Source organism: Sabethes cyaneus, chromosome 2 (genome assembly GCF_943734655.1).
Source record: "Sabethes cyaneus chromosome 2, idSabCyanKW18_F2, whole genome shotgun sequence".
NCBI lineage: Eukaryota > Metazoa > Arthropoda > Insecta > Diptera > Culicidae > Sabethes > Sabethes cyaneus.
This window is the reverse complement of record NC_071354.1, coordinates 97,909,876-97,937,870: the sequence shown is the minus strand read 5'-3', so window position 1 is coordinate 97,937,870 and position 27,995 is coordinate 97,909,876. Positions and strand designations below refer to the sequence as shown.

The window sequence follows — 27,995 nt, the reverse complement described above, 5'->3', positions numbered from 1 at the left end:
AGACGATGTAGACGACGAAATTGCTTCGTCAAAAGCATTTTGATCAGTCTGTGCTCTTCATCTTGTCTTTTGATAAAAGTTGAAGCAATACGTATCAATTGCTTCTTTCAGGAAACCATAAAAATAGCTGTTGATTGACTGGAATTGACAACGCAATCGATGATGAAAAGGACAACGATACGTTATCTAACGTGTTTTGACTACAGAAACCACTTTGTAGCGAACAGCAGTGTTCTATGCCATCATGGTTCCGCAATATTCCGAAAATAATTTGATTTTCTCATCATCTCCACCTACTACTACTTCATTCCGAATTTAATTTACCTTCATCGGAAGCATATTGACATGATAAACAACTTTGTCGAAAACATCAACCTTCTATCTCGTCATGGTTCGGAAATATCGCCAAATGAATTAAATTTCACCGTATACTCCATCTAGCGGACTAGTTCCAAACTTCAGAGTTCGTTACCAAATGCGTCTTGGCTTTACAAACAACTTTGTAGTAAATAGTAACCTTTTAGCTCATTACGGTTTTAAAATATTCTTAAATGAATTTAATTGCTTCATTATTAGCGCCATCTAGCGAATCAGTTCCGAATTTTGTTGTATATCACGGGATGTGTCTTAACTAGATAAGCAACTTTGTCGAAAGTCGCAACCTTCTATCTATTCACAAACTTGAGTTATTGCCCGCCGTGTACTCAGTACACGACGCGACCGCTTGCGTAACTTTTTTCATTTCAAAAAAGTTACGTTAGTGGTCGCGCTGGTGTACTGAGTACACGCGCGCGGACACACCATTTTTACAAGCATCTTTCGACCACTTTTTTTATTTCTTTTTTCTATATTTTGGCATCATTAGAAAGAGGAAGAGTAGATCTTCGAATACAACCAAAACCTGGTGTGATTTGATTAAAATTTCGATGATTTTTTTGCGTTTTTCGAAAACGCGTGTACTCAGTACACTAGCGCGACCGCTCTAGGGTTAAGAGCTATGCGATTGTTAGGTGCAGCAAAAATGTTTTAGGAAAAGATTGATCCAGCTTTCTTTCTGACTAATTTTCTTTTGTGCACGGTTGTTGAGTCTTGAGCCGACTGTTTATTAGTTGCATAGGGTCATACATTTCTGTATGTGCTGCATAAACCGCTGCTGCACCGATTTAAAATAAATTCATTTTCTTGTTGCAAAATCATTTTTTATATTGCCCATTTAACCTATTTCAGTTGCCATTTCTGGTATATGAAAAGAAAAAAATCTTTTCATAAAATCCGAATTAATAGCGTTGATCGACGTGTGCATCATGATTGATTAAATGAAATCCAAATTAAGTCAAAGATTCAAATTTATTCCAAGATATGTTCACTCAATTGTTTATTTATCACAGAAAATTCCAGTATCTTAATTAGGATAGAATTATAAATTTTCGAAATAAACCATGTCCAAGAAAATCGGAAAATTGCCCTTAGAGTTCTCTGAAAAAAAAGGGATGTTGAGTTTTTTTAATATTCTTTTTGTTCATAAGTCCAATAAATTCATTTAAATTTCATAAATTTGAAAAATTTTGAGTTTTGAAAAATGTCGTGTGGTGATTTTTACTAACAACAAACTAGTACTGGTTTCAGTTGAGAGAATATCGGAAGTAGTGTGGTAATGGAAAAATTTAAGTCTGGTCCAGGGATGGAAGATCAGTGATTTTGATAAAATCTGTGAGTTATCGCCACAAGCACAGATCACGATCCGTACAGATCATTACGAACACTGAATCTTTACATCTCTTACCTAGCTGCGAGAAAAAAGGTCACACATGTTGTTTGTATTGTGATTCATACGATGCACACAACCAATCGTCTGTAACTGTTATATTTCTCAACGCAATCATGCAATGAACATGATCTGACATAAGGTTTGTCATAATCTGTACGGATCGCGACAAAGTGTTTGTCGCTTACAAGTAGTGATGTCAATAAATCTGAATCTGATTGCTTCTATGATATTGATCGCTAGAAGCGATTTTTTTTCCACCCCTGGTCTGGTCTGTTACAGAACTATCATAGAATACAGAAAATTACCAAGTATGAATTCGGTTGAACGAGCAGTTGAAGAACCTGCCTGGGCAGTCAATTATTTTTCACAATTTGTATATCATTTTTTCCAGTTCTTCCAATGTTCGTTCTTTACAAAAACACATTTACTCTCCCTAGCAAGAAGTACAAATCAATTTGACCAGTATTATAAGTCAATATCAAAATGATACAAAATTGGTATCGTTTTTGTTGCAGATTTGGGGGTGACATGATTGGAAGACTGAGATAATCCTCCCCTAAGTACGTTGGGTGATTTGTGAATGTTACCTTCATACCTTAACCGTAATGTGCGGGACGCTGCCTAATAAAGCGACGAAGTATCCGTGTGTACATGCTGTGCCATATAGTTATCGAGCCTGCCTTACGACAATTCCTCCTGGTGGCTGGTAGAGAGCGTGGTAACCCTTCGGGTGTTCGTGCTGATAGATGGAGATACGCTTGAAGTGATCGACGAATTTCTTTACCTGGGTATGTTAGTGACATGTGACAATTATATGAGCCGTGAAGTAAAAAGACGGATTGCGGCTGCCAACAGGGCCTTCTACGGATTACACGAAAATATGATGAACAGATGGTAACAAGGCAATGAAAAGGCGACTAATATACGACTAAAATAAAGAGATTACAAAAAGATGAAAAGGCAAGAAAAAAAGATGCTTTATTTGTTTGTTTGTTTATTAAAGACACTTTACACCCTTCGGTGCATTCGTGTCTGATAAAAAAAAATAATGAAAAAACAGCAAATAGACGTCCAAAAAACAATGAAGAGGTGGCAGAAAAACAGCGAAAGGTGAAGAATAGATGACGAAAAAATGATGACAAATAGGCGATAAAAAAGATGGCAAACCAATGTTTTATGAAAGAGTCTAAAATTTATCGAGTTTGATTAGTTTTTGAGTTACGCGAAAATTTCTGTGTTATTTGTATGAGAGTCCTTATCCCCCCCCCCTACCACAGGGGTGGAGGGTCTCAAACCATCATAAAAATTCCTGTCTCCGAAATCCCTCACATGCCAAATTTGGTTCTATTTGCTTGACTAGTTCTCTAGTTATGAGGAAATTTGTATTTCATTTGTATGGAAGCCCCCCCTCTTAAAGGGGAGAGAAATCATAATTCCCCTTCTAAAATCGTGAATCTCGGATGACCTTTTTCACAATCTTGAGTTTTGCAAGTTTCTGGGGAGTTCATGGGTTTTTTAATATACAAATTTTCCTCACAGTAAAGTAGAAAACAACTCCCCCCATTGCTTAGCCTTTTAAAATAAAGCGGATAGCATTTAAATATTCGCCATCATTACAAACCATTTCGCCGAATACCATTTTGCGGAACACCAATTCTCGGTTGACCATAACGCGGAATATAGAATTTCGCAGAATACCATTTCGCGAAAAACCTTATGCGGGATGTACCATTTCACGGAAAATCTTTTCGTAGAAAGTACCATTTCGCAGGGGTGACTCAACTGAAGGAAAGTAATATAGATCAGTAGATCTAGGAAAATAAATAAACCTAGATAGAGGTGATCTCTACGGGGGGCTGCCCCCCGCAGTGGCCGGCGCTTCCGACGACAGGTCACCGGCAACACTCGCGGCCTGTGGTTGTCTCGCGCTGAATTATTTAATGTTACTATTAATAGTTTTTGGTGGTCTTGTTATTGATTAATGTTTTATGAAAAAGTCTAAAACTTCTCGAATTCGATTAGTTTTTGGGTTACGAAAAAAATTCTGTTTTATTTGTATGATAGTCCTTATCCCCCTACCACAGGGGTGAGGGGTCTCAAACCATCATTAAAAAAAATCCTGCCCCCAAAACCCCCCACATACCAAATTTGGTTCCATTTGCTTGATTACGGTTCGAGTTATGAGGAAATTTGTATTTCATTTGTATAGGAGCCCCCCCTGCCTCCTAAAAAGGGAGAAGGGTCCTAATTCATCATAGAAAAAATTCATGCTTCCAAAAACACCCACATGCCGAATATGGTTCCATTTGATTAATTAGTTCTCGAGTTATGAGGAAATTCGTATTTCATTTGTATGGGAGCCCCCCCTTCTAAAAAGGTAAGGGGTCCTAATTCATCATAGAAAAATTTCATGCCTCCATAAACATCCACATGCCAAATATGGTGGTATTTGGTTAATTAATTCTCGAGTTATGGAAATTTGCATTTCATTTGTACAGCCCCCCCCCCCTCCTAAAGTGAGGAGAGGTTTCAATTCACCATAGAAAAAATTCTTGTCTCCAAAAACACCCACATGTCAAATATGGTTCCATTTGATTAATTAGTTTTCGAGTTATGAGGAAATTTGTATTTCATTTGTATAGGAGCCCCCCCTCCTAAAGTGGGGAGGGGTCTCAATTCACCATAGAAACAATTTTTGTCTCCAAAAACACCCACATGTAAAATTTTGTTCCATTTGCTTGATTAATTCTCGAGTTATGCAGAAATTTGTGTTTCATTTGTATGGGAGCCCCCCTTCTTAGTGGGAGGAGGGGTCTCTAACCATCATAAGAACCTTCCCTGGCCCCAAAAACCCCTATATGCAAATTTTCACGCCGATCGGTTCAGTGGTTTTCGATTCTATAAGGAACATAAAACAGACAGAAATCCATTTTTTTAGGCATCGATTTGTATTGGAGCCCCCCCCCTTAGTGGGGGGAGGGGACTTTTGCCATCGAGAGAACCTTCCGTAGACCCAAAAACCCATACATGCAAATTTTCACGCCGATCGGTTCAGTAGTTTTCGATTCTAAAAGGAACATAGGGACAGACAGACAGAAATCCTTTTTTATAGGTATAGATTAGGACCCCTTACCTTTTTAGAAGGGGGGGCTCCCATACAAGTGAAATACAGATTTCCTCATAACTCCAGAACTAATCAAGCAAATGGAACCAAATTTAGCATGCGGTTTTTTTCGCAGGCAATATTTTTTCTATGGTGAGTTGATACCTCTCCCCTCTTTAGGATGAGAATCATGACCCCTACCGCCTTCAATAGTGGCGGGAGCTCCTTTTTTTTTGTATGCCAGAAGGGCATTGGGTTAAAAGGCCACTGCGACAGTCTTAATGATCGTCTTTTGTGGCAGGCCCCGATTGCTGTACACAGTTTACGGATCGCTCATACCCATTGATGGAGTTGAGCGGAATAGTTGTAATCCTGTGCCCCAATTCGGTACTACATGGTTTATAAAGCCAATGACCGTTTTGCGATTTAGGCTCCATACCTGATATGGAGTAAGAAGGAAACTTCCTAAGAAGTTGTGCCTTGATAATGTAAGAGCTCCGAAATAGCAGAGCAGATGCGCTGAACTTTCAGGTTCAGAGTTACAAATGCGGCACGTGTCGAATGATACCTTGCCGATATTCTTTAAATAATAAAGAGCGGGGCTGTGTCCTGTTAGGAGTCCCGTGATCGTGCGTAGTTCACTACGAGTTAAATGGAGTAGTTTTTTAGCTAGTGCAGGGTTTGGGTAGATAAACTGTTTAGCTTGTCTACAACCCTGTGTTTGATTCCAACGGGATACTATTTCTAACTTTTCTCATGCCATCAGTTCGCCTTTCACGGCGGATGTGGAGGTCCCCACGGATCGGTTCAGGCAAATAACTTGCTGAACCGATCCGTGTCTTGCTAAGTTGTCAGCAAATTCATTGCCCTCGATTCCGCAGTGACCGGGCACGCAAAGTAATAAAACTTTGTTTTGGTGGGAGAGTTCCCTCAATGCTGTGCTGCGCTCCCAAACTAATTTGGACACGCATTTGGCGGACTTGAGTGCCAGTAGTGCTGTTTGGCTGTCCGTAAAGATACCGATTTTCGCATGCCTGTACTTTTGTTTCAAGCATATTGTTGCACAGATGTCTATTGCATATACTTCTGCTTGGAAAACGGTGGGCCACTTTCCTAATGAGATAGTTTCCCTGATGCCGGGTCCGTAGATTCCGGAGCCTGTGCAGGTCCCCATTTTTGAACCATCAGTAAAAAAACAGATAGTTCCAGATGGAAGATCGGGCCCTCCATTATTCTACATTGAGCGATCTGTTTCAATCACCTCATATGGAACGTCCATATTGGGCCTGGCTTCCATGCAGTCAGAGACTGAAGTTACTAAGGGTGTCAGATTGAACTCCCGAAGTATGCGAAGATGGCCGATTTGGTCACCTTCGAGTATACTTTTACTCCTTTGCAACCGTAGTGCGCCAAGCTCTGCTTCCTTCTTTACATGAAGATGCAAAGGCAGTAAGCATAGCATTGCCTCCATGGCTGCAGTAGGTGTTGTACGCATGGCACTGGTCAGGCGCTGAACTTTGTTTAGTTTGGCTTGGGCTGTCACCTCATTCACCTTTGGCCACCATACGACTGCAACATAGGTTATCCTAGGCCGTGCAATAGTAGTATATGACCAAAAGGCTAGTTGAGGTTTCAATCCCCAGGTTTTGCCAAACAGCTGCATGCCCAGATAACCGAAGTTGCTTTCTTAACAGCATAATCTAGGTGGGTAGCCCAGTTGAGTTTTTTTATCGAGAATTATTCCGAGGTGTTTGTCCTCATTACTGAAGCCCAGTCTGACACCATTCAGTATAGGGGGAGTAATGGTATGTTTCCTTCACCTAGTGAATGATATAACTACTGTTTTGGTGTGGTTTACATGAAGTCCCTCTTGTGAGCACCATAACATGGTGGTGTTTAGAGCTCCTTGCAAGCGACTTGACATTACTGCGTCAAACTTACCTCTGACGATAAGTACAACGTCGTCGGCGTAAGCAATGGTCTCATAACCAACCTGTGATAGCTTGTGAAGGAGTACATCGGACACCAGTGACCAGAGCAGGGGGGAGAGAACTCCTTCCTGTGGACATCCTTTGATCACCGAAATCGTAACCGACGTATCTCCCAATGATGCTGTAATTTCTCTGCTCGAGAGCATTGCTTGACTCCAGCTCATTGTAGTGTGGTCGATTCTCTTTTGACAGAGAGCCGTATTAATTGACGCGAAGGGCGTGTATCGAAAGCACCTTCAATATCAAGAAAAGCACAAAGTGCTGTCTCTTGATATTTAAGCGATTTCTCAATTAACGTCACTAAGCAGTGCAGTGCGGTTTCCGTAGATTTACCGTGTTGGTATGCATGTTGACTTACATGTAACGGAGAGTTTTTTAAAAACTCATTGCGGATATAGTTATCCGTAATTGACTTCACAGCTTAAGAAGCGGTGAAGTCAGACTTATCGGTCTGAAAGCCTTAGTCATGGTTTTGTCTTTTTTGCCAGCCTTAGGTATGAACTTCCGCCTATGATGTATGACTTTCCGCCAATTCTCCGGGATATATCCCAAAGTGAAACTGGCTCGAAAGAGGTCGATGAGCTCGGGCATTATAACACCGTCCGCTTTTTGTAAGAAAATGGGTAGAATACCATCCGGACCTGGAGATTTCATTGGTTCAATGACCCATTCCGCTCCTGCCCGCCTATGTCTTGTCTGGTGGTCACTGTCGAGCCAGGGGAGTGTGTGTTTATTAGAACTTCAAGAGTTTCCCTGGTGGTAACAGTGAGACTCCCATCCTCTTTTAATTTCCCTAGACCAACGCAGTGGTCCTTGGACATCGCTTTCTGCAGACGCGTAGTCTCTGGCAGAGTTGGTATGGTTTCGCAAAATTTAACTCGTGATTTCCTTCTGGCTTTTCGTAGCTCAGCGTTGTATTTGGTGAGGAGGGCCCTGTAGTCTTCCCAGTTAGACGTGGTTTTGACCCTATTGAACAGACGCCTAGCCTTCCGACGGAGATTGCTAAGCGTCTCATTCCACCAGGGCGGGAACGGGACAGTTTACGTTATAGGCGTCTGTGATCTTGCATTGCAGGTCACTAGCGGCGATATCCAGCTCAACTGGAGTTCGTATATCATTGTGACAGGAATTACGTGAGGCAATCAGGAACCCTAAAGTTCCCTAAAGGAACTCCAATTGGTTTTCCTCGGATTCCTGAATTGTTCTCTCTTTAGAGGATTAGCCTCGATGTCGAAAATGATGTGTCTGTGGTCTGATAAACTTGGTTCGTCAGAGACATGCCAATTTTTGACTTTCTCAGCTATAGAGGCGCTTCATAAAGTAAGGTCTAAGACCTCTTGTCTGATAGCGGTTATAAAGGTGGGGTCATTCCCTACATTGATTACATTGGCATCGTTAGAAGTAAGATATTCAAGTAGGTACTCACTCCTGTTATTTGTGTCTGAGCTGCCCCACATCACGTGGTGCCCATTTGCGTCGCAGCCTATCACGTACGGCCTGTTGACTGCCGTGCAGTACCGCACTAGTTCAGCAACCTCGGGCGGTGGTATTTGGTCCTTGTCCCCTGGAAAGTAGGCGGACGCAACGACTATCTCCTGCTTACCTCTAGTCGTCGGGACTACCACCGTAATGGGAACGACGTCGCGTTGGATGAATTCTGTAATTGGAGAAAATGTTATTTTCTTATTTAACAGAATGGCAGTCCTAGGCTTGGACTGTGTATTACAATAGATCAACTTACCATTAGTGCCGGATAAACCGAGGATTGTGGTATCGTTGATCCATCGCTCCCGGATTAGAGCAGCACTCAGCTGCTCTTTGGTGAACCTCCGGCATAGGACACTAGACGCGCCCTTGGCATGGTGGAGGTTCACCTGAATGCAGCGAAAGCTGCTCAGTTTGAGGCAGGATTACCGTTTTCAGCTTGATCCAATACTGGATCGAGCCTTGGCGAACGGGTATCAGCAGCGTTTTCGCTGAGTTGAGCGGCTGGTTCCTATGTACAAATGAAATACAAATATCCTCATCATTTGACATGTGGGGGGTTTTGGAGGCAAGAATTTTTTTTATGATGGTTTGAGATCCCTCACCCCTGTGGTAGGGGGATAACGACTCTCATACAAATAAAGCTGAATTTTTTTCGTAACTCAAAAACTAATCGTACTCGAGAAATTTTAGACTCTTTCATAAAAGTTTAGTCAATAAAACAAGACCATCAAAAACTATCAACAGTAACATTAGATGATTCAGGGCGATACGACCGCAGGCCGCGAGTGTTGCCGGCGACCTGCTGTAGTAAGCGCCGGCCACTGCGGGGGAGCAGTCCCCCGTAGAGATCACCTCTATCTAGGTTTATTTATTTTCGTAGATCTACTGACCTCTATTACTTTCCTTCAGTTGGGTCACCCCTGGAAAATGGTAAAAGCAAAGCAAAGCTCAGGTGCTACATTCCGTTATCGAAACTTGACCTTCTGTTTTTATACGACAGACTTCGCAGCCAGCTGGTTGCAGGACAATTGCAGGGTCAGTTGTTACGATCCTATTAACTTCTAACAGCCTCTCCCAGTCGAGATTCGAACATACGACGACTGGTTTATTAGGCCAGCGTCATACCTCGAAACCAACTGGGAGGTATGGTGCTTTCTTACTGGTTACTGGGAAATGGTACTTTCCACGAAAAGATTTTCCGTAAAATGGTACATCCCGCGTAAGGTTTTTCGCGAAATGGTTTTCTGCGAAACTCTATATTCCGCGTTATGGTCAACCGACAATTGGTGCTCCGCAAAATGGTATTCGGCGAAATGGTTTGTAAAGCCAAGTGTCCACTATAGAGTTATTTTGGTAGAGTAAAAAGCGTAGAGCGTAGAGACTCTACCAGCTGTGTGTACACTATAAGGCGTCTCTACTACTTTACCACTCCACCTAGAGAAGCCGTAGAGAAATTTTACGTAGAGCTCTACCACGCACTCTACGGGGTGTGTCCACTGGGGAAACTGTAGAGCGTAGAGTTCAACCAAACACTATGTCAACATAGCGTTTGGTAGAGCTCTACGCTCTATCTAACCTGCTAGATAGAGCTGTAGAGAACAATTTCGCTTTTGAACCGATTTCGCAACATGACGCCATATTTTTCTGATACAACTGCTGCGAACAAATTGTGTACCTATGTATATACAGCAAAGTGTGCGTAAGATAAATGTCAGAAATATAGCACATTACAGGCCAAATGGAAATTCAAGTGAATATTTTATTTTTAAGTGAAATTATACTACCTCATATAATATTTTTATTATCCAAGAAAGTAATTTTACATTATGATAGGCCATTTTTTGGTAATAATTGACAGGTAGGGTGGTTGAAATTTACACAATGATCCAGCGTTGCCAACCGGTTTTTACGAAAATCTGGAAAACGAGAATAAAAATGTCTGCCAAAAATCTGGCCTCTGTCATCTGGCCTAATGGAAGACAATGTTTGAAAACCGTCTTTTTTGGTCTGATTAGGCATCAAAAAGTCTGGAAAATCCAGACAAATCTGGAAGGTTGGCTACGCTGCAATGATCGCAAAACTACGCAAAACATGACAGGGCGTCATGCTTTCGTAGCATGGACTCTATTCTCAGTCACCTTACTGGTCGACTGCTAGACTGCTCGATTGCTCATCTGGTCGACTAGGCTGCTCGGCTGGATTGGTTGACTAAACTGCTCGATTTGATTGCTCGACAGGACTGCTCAACTGGACTGTTGAATTCGACTGCTCGATTGGACTGATCGACTTGACTGCTCGGCTGAACTGGTTGATTGAACTGCTTGACTGGACTGTCCAACAATACTGCTCGACTCAACTGCTCGATTTAATTTCTCAACTAGCCTACTCGATTCAAATGCTCGACTGGACTACTCGACTCAGCTGTTCGACTGAACCTCGATTCAAATACTCGATTCGACTATTCGAATCGGCTACTCGACTCAATTGCTCGACCCGACTGCCCGATTCAGCTTCTCGACTAGACTACTCGATTTAACTGCTCGACTCAACTGAAATAGTTTCAAAAACGAAATCGTTCTCTACCGAGTTCTCTACAGCTCTATCTAGCAGGTTAGATAAAGCGTAGAGTATATGTAGAGCTCTACCAAACACAAAACGAACGTGTATACACTTTAGAGTTTTTTGTAGTAGAGAACTCTCCCATAGAGTTGCTGTAGAGCTCTATCAGTGAGCTCTACAGGGTGTATACACTACTCTACCTAACTCTACGTGAGATTTTTCTCTAGCTCTACCTGAAAAACTCTATAGTGGACACTTGGCTTAATGATGGCGAATATTTAAAGCTATCCGCTTTATTTTATCAGGCTAAGCAATGGGGGGAGTTTGTTTTCTACTTTACTGTGAGGAAAATTTGTATATTAAAACACCCATGAGCTCTTCAGAACTTGCAAAACTCGAGATTGTGCAAAGGTCATCCGAGATTCACGATTTATGTACAACACAGTTTAATTTGTGGCAATACGAAGTTTGTCGGGTCAGCTATTAAATAAATAAAATCAATTGATGGGTATAAGATGGGAAGTAAATAGGTCTTTTCCCTTTTGTAGTCGCGCATACAAGTGAACTTATACGAAAGTATGGCTTATAATCAGGAAGTGCAAGCCAAAAAATTTCGTGGTGGGCGGGGGGACCATGGCCCCATTGTAAACAGTATACGTAATCGGGTAAAAATGTATTTAGATTCGGAAAATTACGCGTCAAAAAGCGAAAACACTTCTTACTTCTAGTAGCGTAGAGCCGGGGTGGTTATTGCCGTATCAAGAATTCCTCTCCATTGTACTCGGTCCTGGGCTTCTCGTCACCAATTCGTTGAGCGCCTCTCACACGCACGTAGGATTCAACCTGGTCGAGTCATTTAGTCTATTCTTGGGTTGTTGAAGAGAACCCGTTTCATTGAGTCGTCCGACATGCGACATCCTTGCTCCATGGCCGACCCATTGTAGTCCCCCAACTTTCGCCAGGTGTACGATGGGAATCTCTTCAAGAGCTACGCTGGTTATGTTCAATAATCCAAAGACCGCCGTTACTCCATTGTCCCTTATTTGTTTGCTTAGTAAAAGCATTCCATAATTAATTTCGACTAACTGATTGCCCGATTTTACTCGGGACCCTTGGTCTGTAAGCCATTTGTACATCTGTCATTATAATGAAAATTGTCATAATGCAGTAATCAAAACCCTTTTTCTTCATTTGAATGTGTATATTCTTTGTCAGTTCAAAGGTTCAAAGGCTCCTCAGAAAATTGCAAAACTCCAGCTCGTGACAAAGGTCGTCTCAGATTTACAATTTATGATAGCACAGTTTAATTTGTGACAGTACGAAGTTAGCGAAGTCAGCTAGTATAGGATAAAAATCATGAATTCTTTGCATCCTCTAATATTTGTATTTTGTATTTTCTTCGATATCCAACCAAATTTGGTGATTTTGCTCATTATCCTATAGAAACATTAAATGCCTAGCCCCACCCCCTCTATATAAAGGAGTTTAGGAGATTTTTATGAGAATTAAAGATATTAACGAGTTCGATTAATTAAGAACTATTTCTTATCAAAGCTCCTCGTAACGGTCCCATTCTTATTCTTATTCAGAATGAAGGCACTTTTTGAATCGCTGTTTATCGCTGTAACCTCCCAAGCAACAATGTGAGTTTTATTGTACTCTTATGGTGGTCTTCAAGATCAATTTTGGTCTTAAATGCCATCATAAGAGTGTGATAAAACTCAAATTGTTACTTGGGCTTCGGCTTAATCCAAAGAGTTTTTAGAAGTTTGTAAACTTAAAACGTAAGGAAGATGGGTTACCTTCCAGTGTATTTCGCGAAAAATGATGAAGCCTCTACCGTCAACCGAAAGTGTGATTTGTTTGCTGAATTTTTCTCGGGAGTTTTTAGTCATGAATCAGCTTCATCGGAAAGTATTGAAGCAGCATTACTTTTTGTTCCGAGTGACGAGATTGCAGCTCAAACGTTCACAGTTACCGAAGCTGAAGTTGCTGAAGCCGTTGGTAGAATGAAACAATGCTATTGCCCTGGGCCGGATGGCATTCCTGCCGTGCTGTTGAAAAAATGCTGTGAGACTTTGGAATTGCCTATCGCTTCATTGTTCAGTCTCTCTATGCAATGCCATCAATTTCCTCGGAGCTGGAAGACCTCCTTTATGTTTCCTGTATTTAAAAAAGGAGACAGGCGTAATGTCGAACACTACCGCGGAGTTACTTCTCTGGGTGCTTGCATGAAGGTTTTGGAAGCAATTGTTTATAAGCATCTCTTGTTCCATTCTGAGAACTATATATCTACGTCGCAGCATGGCTTTTTTCCTGGAAGATCAGTATCAACTGATCTGTTGGAGTTTACCTCTGTATGCTTACGTGCAATAAACCAGGCTAAACTCAATAAATTGGGTGTCTCCGCTGGTTTAGTTGCTTGGTTTGAATCTTATTTACGAGACCGCAGAATGGCTGTTAAATTGGGTGCATCACTGTCATGTTGGTTCTTAAACAATACTGGAGTACCTCAGGGTAGCACTTTAGGACCGCTATTGTTTTCTTTGTTTGTAAACGACATGTCCCATCTATTGCCGCCAGGCACGTGATTACTGTACGCGGATGATGCCAAAATCTACATGACTGTTCGTAACAACGACGATTGCCTGAGACTTCAAGAACTGATCAACCGGTTTGCAGAGTGGAGCGAATGCAATTGTATGACTATAAGCGTTCCAAAATGTGCCGTTATCAGTTTCTTTCGAAAAAAACACACGTTGTATGATTATCGCATTAATGGTCAAGTACTGCAACGTAGTGATAGTGTTACCGATCTTGGAGTTGTTTTCGATAAACAATTAACGTTTAGACTTCACTATGAATTGATAATCAACAAAGCACCGCGACAGCTAGGAACGATACTTAGGATTGGTAACAAGTTTCAGGACCCTGGTACATTACGTACTTTATATTGCTCGCTTGTACGCTCGGTTTTGGAAACAAGGTGCGCTGTTTGGGACCCCCATTTTGAGAGTTGGTCTCTTCGCATTGAAAAAATACAGAAACGTTTCGTCCGAAAAATATGCCACATGTTACCTTGGAGGAATCCTGATAATCTGCCATCGTACGAGAACTTGTGCCATTTAATTGGTATTGCTCCGCTTCAGCAACGGCGGAAGGATATCGTCGCTAATACGACACACAAAATACTAGTGGGGAAATACGACAGTCCTGGTATTTTCTCATCAGTCCTGCTACACTGCCCACTGCGACCTCAACGACACCAACAGCTTTTACATGTGGGAACACACCGCACCAACTACGGCTTGCACGAACCGATCCGTCATTTGGCAACTGAATATAACCGTCGAAGGCAGAATTTTAATTTTTGACACTTGATTTATGTTATTTTGATTTGTATTGTATTTATGTTTTATGTATATTGTACACAAGAAAAGATGTTAAGTTTTTGCGCCACCTAGAGAATGTATAGTTTGTGCAACTCTAGGTGGCTTTTCCCAGCCTATTTCATTCAGACCTCGTGTCGGTTGAAATTAAAATGAATAAATAATAATAATATACTGATTAGTTGATAAGTTCTACACCACGTCAAGATTCAGTTTTATCGTAGCGGGCTATTTTAAAACGAAATTTTAGAAAAAAGTCATTTTCGAAGCGCAATGCACTTAAAATATGTTCAGTTTTGTTACTATCTGAACAGTTACCAAAGTTCCTAAAAAAAATGCCGTGGTGTTGTTAGGTAATTATAAATGTACGTCTTAAGTTACCGGCATCCGAATAAAATTGGGCCCTTTTCGTCACATCAGCACAATCAGTTCAATTCGATTATTCGCTGGCTGTTCGACGATGTCGTTTCCGGCGACAATAAGGAGGTCGTCCGGAAGTGATTATTAAATCAATAGCCATCGACGTCGGAAGATGACGTTTATCAGAAACTGTTTACTCGAAGGCGTGAAAATAGGAAAGCGAAATAGAACACCTACAAGACGTTTACCTAAAAAAAAAGGAAAACATTCGAACGTTGCTGTCGGCGCTACACGTAATGATTTCAGTTTAAAATAATAGGCCATTTAATTGCCTTCGGTATCATTGGTTATAAGTTGCTCTGTCGATATTGCCACTATAACGTACATTAGAAAGAAGGTTGCAAAATTTTCTTATAGCAGTGTGCGGTGGAATCGTAAATCTTTTTCCTCTGGAGTCAAATTTGTTTCTTGTTTTTCTTCACTTTCCATTATTTTGACTTCTATTTTGACTGCTATATGGAGTGCGCGCTATATGGCACAGAGTTGAATGTTATACGTACTTTTGGCTTTCAGCTACAATCTGGTGCAAAGTTAAGTATCCAATTTGCTTGTATCTGTGTCTGTTTCTGTTTTCTGTCAGACTGAATGGTTCATTATAGGATGGAAGAAGATGCCCAACAGCTTCACTGCAGTTTACCCTTGAACAGTCTTGAAACTGTGCATAGTAGCTGCATATTTTGGTTTTAAATATGAAAATTTTCCAAAAATATCGTACAAAACGGACTTAGAATTTCTTGAAATTTTACATACGAGCATGGTTTTTAGATTTATCAATGATAGCAATGCTTGAGAAATCCTTGTTTCCTTATTTTTCTAGAAAACTATGAGAAAATATCCGACTTTTTTTAGACATCGTTTATTACATAAGTTCATAACTCTTTAATCAAGTGTTGTAAAACACAAATTTTTTTTTCGTTATATTATAGAGATTTTAAAATTAAATTTCATTAATCTCTTGTAAAACACAAATGTTTTTAATAAAATGTTAGAAAATTTGAAAATGTTTACTTTCTAGGACGATTGGTTCATAAAATCCTGAGACCCTTCAGCCCAAACCTGTGCGATAGCCTTGAACAACAAGTCAGCTGTTGTATTTATGTTCGAATCTCGGCTGGGAGATACTGTTTGAGTCAACAGAATCGTAACTCTAGCCTCGCAATTGTCCTGTACCCTAACAGCTGGCTGCGAAGTCTGGCGTTTAAAAAATAGAAGGTCAAGTTTCGATAATGGAACGGTTTTGGTTGTCTGTCTTTGCTTTGCTTACTTATTATTTATCATCTTTCCACCTTTTTCTCGAACAGCGTAGAATCGGGGTGACATGTGCTGTATCAAAAACCTGTCTCCATCCTCTTATCTATTTAGCACGTTGGGCCCCTCTTATTCTAATGCCGCTGGGGTTCTAGAAGAGAATAGATTTCGCTGCACTGTCATCCGGCATTCTTGCGACATGGCTGACTTTCGCCAGTTGTACAATGGGAATCTATCCAAGTAGTATACTGCCCATAGATGCTGAATTGACTAATAGGCCACGAACAGGAAATTGAGAAAAATGCAATTTTATCACTTTTATCTGTCAAAGAGGTTTTACGTGGCAATGGAAATCTGTTTAATGTGCATATTACCCGTCATACATGCCGGAGCCATGCCGTTGAACAGCAACAACGATATCTGTGGCCAAATTCCCTCCGGGGAACATTTTTAACGCAGTAGCCATTTTTTCATTCATAAACACCAGGAGAGTTGACAATCCAGGGAAAAATTGGGCTAACGTGCATACGTTGTCAATTATCTTACGCTGGTGAGACTTCAAAAATGGGTTTAAACTATTTGAAACCGTACGGAAACATAAGTGAGGACGAAGTGGACGATGAGACATCTAATCCGTGCACCTCGAAGAAGTTGCCGACGAAGCGTGAGGCTCAAGCGTTTGGCACTAGAAGGTAGAAGCCGTTCGTCATGTCGTCGTTAATGGGAGCTGCCGTATAGACTGTCGTGGCAATAAAAAAAATAACGAGATTCGATCCAAAAACTTAGCGATTGCTAGCCTTACGCCTGAAACCACCACACCACATGGTCTGATCAACTGTGTATGTGTGAAGGAAAAATGTGAAATAAGAATACATCGATTGCTGCGCCTGCGGTACATTATCCTCACAGATATTGTATGTATGTATGGGGCTAGCCACCATCACCTCAAGGGTTTCCCATTGTATGCAAGTAGAATTACTGCAGAATCAAATTTATCTACCTAGTAACTTTCATGTCACGGTGGATCAATAAGCAATATCGCTTATGATTCCACGGGAATATAAGACACTGCTTCCAGCATAGACTTCTGGTTTCTAGATACATAACTTCGCCGTGCAAACTTATCTTGCTTGATGATTTGTGTACTAGAAGGGCGCGTCAAAATGATTTGGGCTGGTTACCACATCCCTCATCCAGTCTTCGTTTCATTTAATACCCTGATGCTCCTTCCCCTTTACGATAATGATGGTATATGGCAATGTAATAAAATATGTGTTATATGAATATACATTATATGAAGATATATGGACAAAAATAGAACAATCTCACCAGCAGTCCTTCGAATGAAATAGGGGTACATCATTTGAGTTTACATGAGTGCTTCCATTATTAATTTAATTTTTTCTTCTGGTATCCATGAGCATTCTTTAAACTTTCTTCGGCCCGAATTTTTACTGTACGGTAGGAGGTGCTTGCTCCATGAGCTAAGACGAAACAAAAAATTAAAATAATTTATTTTAAGCTTACCTACTAACCCGGTCGTGTGGCTCAGCCGTCATCCAAACCCGCAGTCTTGAGATCAGGCAGCCGGGAACCACCCATCATCGCACCTCCTAGCTTGGCTTCTTAATAGAGTATTACCGGGTAAGGCCACGTGGAGGCGCTAGGTAGGGGTTTGGGATGGCTGGAGCTATGTTGGACGCTTCCTCATTTATTTATTTATTTATATATATACTAGTCTTCGAAATTTCGTACAGACAGTTCTTAGTAATTACTTATTCTAAGTTTGAAAGTAGTCCGAGTAACATTAAAATCATAATCGTCAGAAACAGTATTAAATACACGACAACATACGTCAAATGGATTGTTTTGAGCGAATTGAGTACGGTGCATTGGAAGCCTAAAGAAATCAGCTCGTCGAGTATGCCTTGGTGGAACGTTAAATCGGACTCGACTTAGGAGCTCCGGGCTGTCGATATTACCTCCAAGAAGATCAAAGATGAATAGTCGTTGCAGCAAAGTTCTCCTATTCGCCAACGTTGGCGTTTGCCTTCTCTATTTCATACCCGTTTGTAATCAGCACGGATATTAGCCATTTTCTCATTTATTTTGGATATTAGCCAAATTTGTTTCACGTCGTGTGCTTCCAGAAATGCAGTTTTTTACAATCGGCTTTCGTGGGGATGTTGTTTGGGGTTTATATTATCATGTGATATTATGATCTCGATTTTGGAAAAAATGGCATATTAGCCAATTTTTCATTTATGGGTGGTATAGCTTGGGGTACTTGCACCTGTGCCACTCTCCGCTTTCCGTTTGAACTCCATCAAAAATAGTAGGTACGCAACACTCTTTTTTCAAATTGGGATTTTGAATTTGGCATAGTTCGATGTTGGCATGGTTTGATTTTGGCATACCTCGATTTTGGTAACATCCGCTTTTGGCAGTATCCGTTTTTGGCAACACAAAATATTTTACTTCCAAAAATATGCTTAAATATCAGTTAGTTTCCGCATACATACTTTAAATGACGAAAAAATATTGCCCTAAGTGTGTTCATGAGAAAAAGTTTGCGGTTATAGAATTTTTCGAACAATATTTTATATTTTCGTAGGACTACCCTTTACCGCAGGTCGCTAAAAACTTACTTGTACCGCACGGATAGCTTTTGGCGGATTTTGTAAACATAAAAAGGTTGCAATCAAAAAGGGTCTCGATTGGCATGGTTTCGATTTTGGCAACATAGGCGACTCGGCATTTGTTGCGAAATTCGAAATCCTACTGTACCTAAAGTGCAAGTGCTACATTATAGTTTCAAGTTCGTAAAGGACTACCGCACACTATGTCCGAAGGCACTTATTATTTAACTTTTATGTGCCTCAAATTTATCTACAGGATGTTAGTATTGGTCAAAACAATTAATTTAAAAAATCTTGAGTTTTTTGAAAAAATCAATTTTTAAATTTACATAGGGGTTATTTCCTCTCAAGTCATCTTACCCGTTGTAATCGACCACCGATTTCAACCAAATTTGGTATAATTGCTCATACCGACCCCATATTGCATTTCTCAAAGTTTTGTACGAATTGATCAATCACCCTTGCAGTGTCATGCAGTGAAAAATGAGTTTTTTCGAAAATCTGAGAAAAATAGAGATAAAATTTAGTACAAAATTAAGTGTTCGCAAACCCTTCAAAATCGCTGTCTGAAGGAAGTATATCGGAAACCACGTTTGTATTCGACGCTCGAAATGTCTAACGAACCAGCCACATCTGTCTTGCTGGTAGCAGCACTTCGTGAAAAACAAATACTGATTCAAATGCATGATATCCTGTGGAATCCATCAACGCATCATAACCGACAGTTTGAACGGGTTTTACATAGTCACTTCCCTAGAACTCAGACTAGTCTGTCAATATCAAGAGTAAATACCAAATTCGTAAAAAGAGCGTTTTCATACTACGGTAAAAAGCAATATAATGCACTCCCAGCCATCATGAAAGACGAGAGAAACTTGAAATTTAAAGACTCGGTGTTACGATTAATGCGACTGAAATTTCCACAATTCTTGCGGTTAATGGATCCAATTTTTTGAATGCTAAACATACGAGCACTCCCTTCAAAGAGATCCAAATCTCACTGGGAGTGCTAATCAGCCAAGTTAGTTAGATTACCCAGTAAATTTAGATAAGAACTTAGTAAGCCAACATTTACACTGTAGCCTCATCCTATCATATATTTGATGTTCGATGCATTGATCCAAATCCTCCTAGTCTCCATTGCCGTCTTGAGGTTTCTAGTGATGATGTCGAGGTCGTCTGCGAAGGCAAGAAGTTGGCTACTTTTGCTAAAGACCGTTAATCTCGTGTCGATGCTCGTTCGCTGGATCACACCGTTAACAGCGACGGTAAATAACAACATTCGAAGGCACTACAGAGTGTGCTCACTCGAAGATACGCTGCCGGAAGAGGACGAGCTGGACGAAGCCCCTCTCGAGGACGGTTGGAACACCATCAAAACAGCCATTAGCAGTGTAGCGGACAGCTCCGTTGGGGATGTGGCACGAAATCAGCGGAATGTTTGGTTAGACGATGAATATAAGAGAGTGATGGATGGGGAGAATGCTGCACGGACGGCCAACATGCGCAGTGCCACACGTCAGAACGTGGAAAGACACAAACATAAGAAGATGCAGCGAAACCAAATCTTCCGGCGGAACAGGCGCTACTTGAAAGAGCAGGAATATGCAGATTTGGAACGGCTGCGTCGTTTTCAGGAAATGTGAAAGTTCTACCAGAAGCTGAACGGATCCCGCACAGGCTTTGTGCCGCAAACTAAAAGTTGTCGGAATAAGAATGGCAGTATCCTGACGGACGATCGTGAGAGGGCCGATAGCTTAGGTGGAAGTAGCACTTCGATGAACACCTGCATGGCGCCCAGGCGGAGAACCCTGACGGCGGGGAAAGCGATTTTAACAGTGCCACAAACGGGAAAGAGGTACCAGCTCAAACGATAGGCGAAGTTAAGGAGGCTGAAGAACAATAAATCAGTTGAGAAAGATGGCATCGGAGCGGATCTTATTAAAATTGGACCAAAAATACTGGGCTTTTGTATGCACCGGCTAATTGCTAGACTTTAGGATACGGAGCAGCTACGCTAGGAGTGGAAAGATGGGGTTATCTGCCCCATCTATAAAATAGGCGGCAAGTTTGACTGTGAGAACTGTCGAGCGATCACCGTTCTCAATGCCGCCTATAAAGTGCTGTCCCAAATCATTTTCCGCCGACTATCACCAATTGCGAACAGATTTGTGGGAACTTATCAAGTCGGCTTCGTCGAAGGTCGGTCTTCTAGGGATCAAATATTTACAATATTTACAATACATATTACTATATTTTTGCGCCAGATCCTCCAAAAGGGCCGTGAATACCGAGTTGCCAGGCGCCATTTGTTCGTTGAATTCAAAGCCGCGTATGATACCATCGACCGGAAAGAGCTATGGAAAATCATGAACGAGAACAGCTTCCTCCGGAAACTCATCAAACTGATTAAATCTACGATGGAGGGTACACAGTGCTGTGTTCGGATTTCGGGTGAATTGTCAAGTTCATTCGAATCACACGGAGGGCTTCGTCAAGGTGATGGTCTCTCATGCCTGCTGTTCAACATAGCGCTACAAGGTGTTATGAACCGAGCGGATATCAACACGCGGGGCACGATATTCATAAGATGATGTATGATTTCAGATGATCAATATTCAAATTCAGATATGCAGTTTATTCACCAAAAAATATCTGGATCAGGTATTCTTCAGTAATTTTCTCCTGCTCGGGTTGGGTAGCTTCGATCAACCACGTCAATTTGTCCAGAAACCGTTCTCGTACATGATTTGGCATAATTCCTCACGTTCCACTCTATCCGTGGGTGGAAACTCAACCAGGAAAACCGGGAAAATCAGGAAAAGACCAGGAATTTTATTTCACCAGGAAAAACCGGGAAAAAGCCAGGAATTTTTATCTAAAACCAGGAAAAAGTTCTGTTGCTTGCTGACGACTTAATTACTTATGCGTCCATGTCCGCTAGTTCGGCAGAACAAAATGTTTGATTTCCCAAATACAGCAATCTGCCATGACCTTGATCTGTCGCCAAGAGCATTTCGAATCAATAGTCTGAATACAGTCGACTAGGATACAGCGCCAATAGCCTCTAGCTCTGCCTATTCTGTGTTGTCCCTGCGGGTTCCAGTTGACTGTCTTTCTGTAGATTTCGTTCTCTACTCTCCTCAAAACGCGGTTGTGTCCACTGAAATACATCAGATCGCGCAGGCAATAGAACGGATTTCACGTTCAAATTGAAAATTCGTGTTGTGGTCGATAAAAGGATCTGATTTGAGACCTGTTGCTTTAGAGTTATCGCAGAGACCATCAAGTTTTCCCTGCACATCATATTGCATTTGAGAGAGAAAGATAATGTCGTCGGCCAAATCGAGGTCAATTAATTGCTCATTTGTCAAAGGGTTCCAGGGCAATCCTCGGTTAAGTTTACTGTCAATGGCTCCAATTAAAATTTCGTCAATAATAACGAGGATCAGTTGCGGTGAAAGTATGTAACCCTGTCTCACTCCTGCAGCAACCCGGCAGGAGGCCTCATAATGAGCGTCGATAAGCTCTCGTCGATAAGAACTAGCTTATCAGGAACTCCTCTACGCCTTAGTGCGCCCCAGATATTTTCGTGATTTTGTCAGTCGAATGCTTTTTTTGAAATCAACAAGCACTAGAAGAAGACAGCCTTGGATTTCGATGATTTACTCGAATATTATATTGACCGTCGTGATCCGATCCACACATGATTGGTCGGCACAGAATCCAGTTTGCTTAAATGAGTTTACCCGTAACTTGGTTGGTAGCTAAACTTGGTTAAAACTACTTAAAATTCCCTTAAAGTGTACAAACTCTGATTTTGAGTAGTTCTTCAACCACAAAATTGGTAGTAGGAACTTAAAAGTGCGTTATTTATCACAGAGAATAATTCAATTATTGGTAGCAAGTAGACAAAATTGGTTAAATTTTTACCCAAAATTTGAGTTTGTACACTTTGAGGGCATATTGAGTAGTGTCAACTAAGTTTTAGCTAAATCCGACCTATTTACAGGTAGTACCATTTTAGAGAGCACTATCGAATAGTAGTATCGTTTTTTTCTGGATTCGATTGAGAATCACCTTTCAAAGTACTTTATGAGTGATACAGTGCACCATGATACCGCCCTAGTTCCCACATTCAGATAGGTTCCATCAGAGCCGAAGTTTAGACCGACCAACCCTTGCGGTCGCGCTTCGGAGGGGCCTTGCGCTTGGTGATGACTAGAGAAAAATGTTAAAAAATTTCAATCCTTGGCTGTAAACAACACAATTGGCTATTCAGAATATATTTGCATGATTTCCATTGTTTCCTTTTCTCTTTTATTTAAATGCAGAGTGTAGTGCCAAGAAAAAATCGATGAAAATGCCAAACGATTCGACTCAGCTTGCACATTGGTTGGTTTCGATCAAATGGGCACTTATATCTTTTGAACCAATTAAATCTTCAGGTCCGGATGGCATTCTACCCACTTTTTTCACAGAAAATCACTTAAATATCAGGAGACGGCACTTTGTGCTTTCCTTGATATTGAAGGAGCATTCGATTACACGTCGTTCATTTCAATTATTGCGGCTTTTTTTTTAAACTCAATTCACCACACTCAATGAGCTAGATTCAAGCAATACTTCCGAGCAGAGAAATCACAACATCATTGGAAGATACGTCGGTCACGATTTCGGCGATCAAAAGATGTCCATAAGGAGTTCTCTCCCTAATAACCAAGCTATAATGAGATTATTGCTGAAGCCCTAAACGAAGAACTTATCGTCAGGGAAAAGTTTAACGCAGTACTGTCAAGTTGTTTGTTAGTAGCTCTAAACACCACCATGTTATAATGCTTACAAGACGGACCTAATATAAACCCCACAAAAACAGTCGCTATATCATTCACTATTCACATGCTATTTCTTCCCTATACTGATTGGTGTCAGGTTGAGCTTCAGAAACCGCCTAGACTATACTGTTAAGAAAGCATTCCGTTGAAATCAAATACAGGGTAGTAGACTAAACAGTTAAACAGTTTATCTATCCGAATTCTGCAGTAGCTAAAAAACTACTCAACTTGACTCGTAGTGAACAATCACGGAACTCCTAACTGGACACAATCCCGCTTTTGATCGTTTAAAGAATATCGGATGATTCCGGAACCTGCCGCTTTTGTAACTCTGAACTTGAAAGTTCAGCGCATCTGCCCTGCAATTACGGGGCTCTGGCTTTATCCAGGCATAACTTCTCTAGGCAAAATTTCTTTCCTAGAGCCCAATCCCTCAAGTACGTTGATTTTATTAACCATGTAGTACCGACTTAAGGCACAAGATTTCAACTATCGAGCTCAACTCCATCAATGGGCATAAGCAGTCCGTAAACTGTGATAGAGCAATCGGAGCCTACCTCAAAAGATGATCATTAAGACTGTTACAGTGGCCTTTTATCCAAAAAAAAGCCTTACTGTTTAATCTGCACAGGGCCTCGAGCGTTGTAACGTCGGTTCCATTCTTGGTGATTTACCAAGATGCCTTGCATCAACTCCACAGAAAAATCCAGGCATTGCTGAAGAGCTGATGCAACATTGGCGGTGACAATACTGGGTAAGCTTTCAGCATCTCGGTTGACATGCAGAATTTTCCTGGTTCTCTGCAAGACTTTATATATTTGAGTGCTGCTTCGATTTGAACTAACAACAGCATCTAGGAGCTGATTAGGTCGATGCTACGTAGTGTGGGCGCATGCGCTGCTGATTTTGTTGACCTTTCGATATTTGAGACTCCGAATAGTTATTTAAATGTACAGTTCAACGGTTAAGCTTGTCTGTACGGTCGATTAGTTATTGGTCAGCTCTTCCCGTGAGCGACATTCTCGCATTGGTGCACACCACTAAGGCGGTAAAAACTTTCTACATGTCCACTTCTATTAAGTGGATATGTCTATTGGCGGTAGCCCTTTCTTCCTCCAATCCTGGATTTCGCCGTGTTTGGAATCAGCCAACGGTTGTTTTCATTGTGTATCCGTTTCCATCTCATCAAGGCGAATAGGTACAGTATTTGGAGCTATGACTGTGCCTGTATTGAGCCAAGCGGCCAAAAGAGGTAACTTACTTCACTGGGTAAGGGTATGTAAAATAATTTGTGGCCACATTCCACAATTTTGAGTTTTACCAAATTGAATAGAAAGCTTTCAGTTCAAGCTACAGAATGATCTGAGTAGTTTTAAATCGAAGTGCGAAATTTCTTTTTAAATGAGGTAACTTATAAATGAAACGGGTGATTCCAAGCCTTTTCAGTGCAGCAAATATAAATTTCTATTTTTACTCTTTCGTATTTAGTAAAAAGGGAACAGCTAAATCGATAAACTTTCCAGCGTAATATTCCACACAAAAAAACTTTTATTCTTGTACCTAATTTTAAACTATATTCACCAACCAGGATTTTTTCCAAAATCGTCCAGGAAAACCGGGAAAAAACCAGGAATTTGAAATCACCAATTGAGTTGCCACAAGGTGCCTTAAGCAGTCTTTGTCCATTTCGGAATACTTAGCATCATGTAGTTGCAGCAGCACCATTCAAAGCAGAAGTCGACCAACGTTTTGAAGTCTATAATAGTAATAAGCTGATAGATCTTAGTGTCATCCGCATATAATAGTCGTGAGATAGGTGGTAATAATTTAGTGATATCATTAACAAACAACGAAAAAGGTAAAGTTCCCAAGATACTGCCTTGAGGAACTACAGAATTATTGTTAACCCAGGTAGACTGGGACAAGCCTAACTTTACAACAATTTTCGGGTTGCGTAAATAAGATTCTCACACACGGTCAAATGTCGCCTTCAGGCTTGGTTTGTATAGAGTATAAATCTGAAAGCTTCGGTCTATACTACGCAAACAGTAAGAAGTGAATTCCGATAAACGTGTAGTCACGGACCTGCTAGAAAAAAGCCATGTTGTGCAGTATGTAGATAGAACTTTAATTAACTTTTATACAGCAAATCTGCAAAGACTGAAGTCTCAAGATTAGTGCTGAAGTTTTAAATTGTTCTAGAATTTTTTTTTTCGACTGATGCAGGTTTTAATAGATCAATTTAACATGTCCGAGCGAGCATTGGGCACTGTTTTTGATTTGAACAAATTAGTACACAAACTACTATCTTGCAGATCAAATTTTGTTGCCTTGTATTTTTTTTCTTATACTATTGTTTTTTCCACATTAAAGATTTTTTCAAGATAGGATAACTTTTGTAACGTTAGTATCACAATTTTTTTAGCTCAGTTGAGCAAAGAGAATTTTCTCTGAATTATAAGGCATTATTTGTTGTGACCTTGTATACGCGTAGTATGAAGGACCTCTTAAAGCATATTTTTTAATATACATACATCTCTAACTGTCCGTAATCAAATCAAACTGTATCAAAGGAAAACTGCGTGTTGCCCTCATAACGCGCTTGCAGTGGCACGTCGAGGTTTAGCCATAGCGTACCGAATGCCACTGGCAGCGCGCACACCAGCGAAGCAGACCTTGGATGGCACACAGACCGAGGGGTAGGAAAAATTGATGGCGTTATCAAAGCGTCTCACGTACGTGCTTACCTCCGCACTTTTTTTCGCCATACATTTTCATTTGCAAAACTCTTTCTCGCATACAGCAGTGAAACAGCATTTTCTATTTCGTTTCACCGCTGGCTGCAATTTTTTTTTTGTTTATAATCAATCAGTATGAAAGATGCTGATCTGATCTTGTTGATCCGAAGCTGGAAATAAAATAAAATTTCGATGCATCGCACTACTAGTGCACTGATTCTGATCGAAGTTCGACTTTTTATGCTGACTTTACATTCACAAATGTGCGAAAAAAACGGTGGTGTGTATTAATGATTTGTTTCTTTGTTGGCGCCTCAATGTGAATGTAGTGCTACTTACAGCTTAGTGTGTTGGGGTAGGTTTGATATTCTTTATGCAATACAGATTATGCTTCCTTTGAATTAACGAAGTCATATCGAATTCCATATTATATTATAAAATAATAAAATGAGATCGTTCATTGCCAAGATAGTGTAGGTTACTGTTGAACAGAGACCATCCAAATACGTTGTGCAATGGTAAGTCGTAATTGGAATAGACTGGCCTGGCCTCTGCATCGTCTGTACTCCAGCCAGAGTGTGTAGGAGAAAGTGAAATGAAAAGCTTTTTGAGGAAAAGTGAGCGTCGGCTGAACGTCTTGCATGTCTCAAGGTGATTCACCGGTTTAAATATTAATGTGCTGTACATATGCACCAACAACAATTGCTGAAGCCTAAAACATTTCGATAAGTACCGCACACAGTGATACGGTGTTATAGGCTATACTGGTTGGACCAGAAGCGATAATATTTCACGCTTCGATGGACTTGGAAAATAAACTAGAAATGATTAACTGTACCCTCTGCTACGACTAATAATTATTCTGCGTCAGCGGAAGTCATAACATTATTTTTTTATAGGTTTTTAAATTTATTTAGGGTAGTTGTTGATCAACCTATGAACAATATCCTTAACCAGTTCATTTGTGTCGACTCCGAGTGAGTTGTTTCATGATTGGATTTTAGGTTCAACTAAATATGCTTCATTTCCTTTACTTTCAATCAATTATATTTAAAACAGCAAAAAAGGTGATTGACCATTTTTTTATTTTTATTTTTTTACAGAAACCGCTACAGGCATCAAGTTAGTCGTTTACACTCCGCGGAGGACAAATAACATTTGCTGCGATCATTCCGTAAAAAAAACACATTCGTCGGGCCTACACACGCACGAAGCAACTCCTCGCGCAATCAACTTGTACTGGTTGAGGCGCGCAAGAGGCTTCCACACTTTTTCGCTGATGAAGATTCTCTGGCAGCATGAATGCATTGGGGGGAACTAGGGGGGAGCGCAATGCAAAGCCCAAATTCGCAGCGTTAGATATCAATAAACTATACAGCACAAGTCGGGTACGCCATCCCATCGATTCAAAATTCAAGCGAGACTCTACTAATTTGTTTTAATATTTTCATCTCAGGGAGAATCTCTTGAACCATCCACTCAGAAAAGTGCAGCTCCTCGCAAACATGGAATGCAAAGTTTGGGTAAGGTTCCCTCGGCTCGCCGACCTCCAGCAAACCTTCCGTCTCTGAAAGCTGAAATTTCCACACCGTCTGATCAGCAAGGTACCTGGGCTAACGAGACTGGAGATATTCAAAATAACAATTCTAGTATTACCACAACATCCGCAGTAACAGCATCGCCTCTATCAACAACCACTAGTAGCAGCAATTTAAACAATAACGCAACGGCTAGCGTCGGAGCTTCACATATTTCTTCACACACGAACAGTCAGCAAATTCACCCTTCGAGCGCTTCTTCACAATGGAGTTCGGTAG

At 40.8% G+C, this 27,995-nt stretch overlaps 1 protein-coding gene across 3 annotated transcripts in view; it reads left to right on the top strand.

Moving 5' to 3' along the window:
- Positions 1-27,995, top strand: part of LOC128738396 (uncharacterized) — a 45,921-nt gene that overhangs the window by 4,144 nt on the left and 13,782 nt on the right. For 2 of the 3 annotated variants that reach the window (XM_053833484.1, XM_053833482.1), the window contains exons 2-3: positions 27,282-27,566; positions 27,635-27,991. In XM_053833484.1, the coding sequence (XP_053689459.1) occupies positions 27,477-27,566; positions 27,635-27,991 (447 nt within the window). In that variant the 5' untranslated portion in view covers positions 27,282-27,476. The remainder of the gene's footprint in view (positions 1-27,281; positions 27,567-27,634; positions 27,992-27,995) is intronic. The other variant, XM_053833483.1, reaches the window with a different exon arrangement.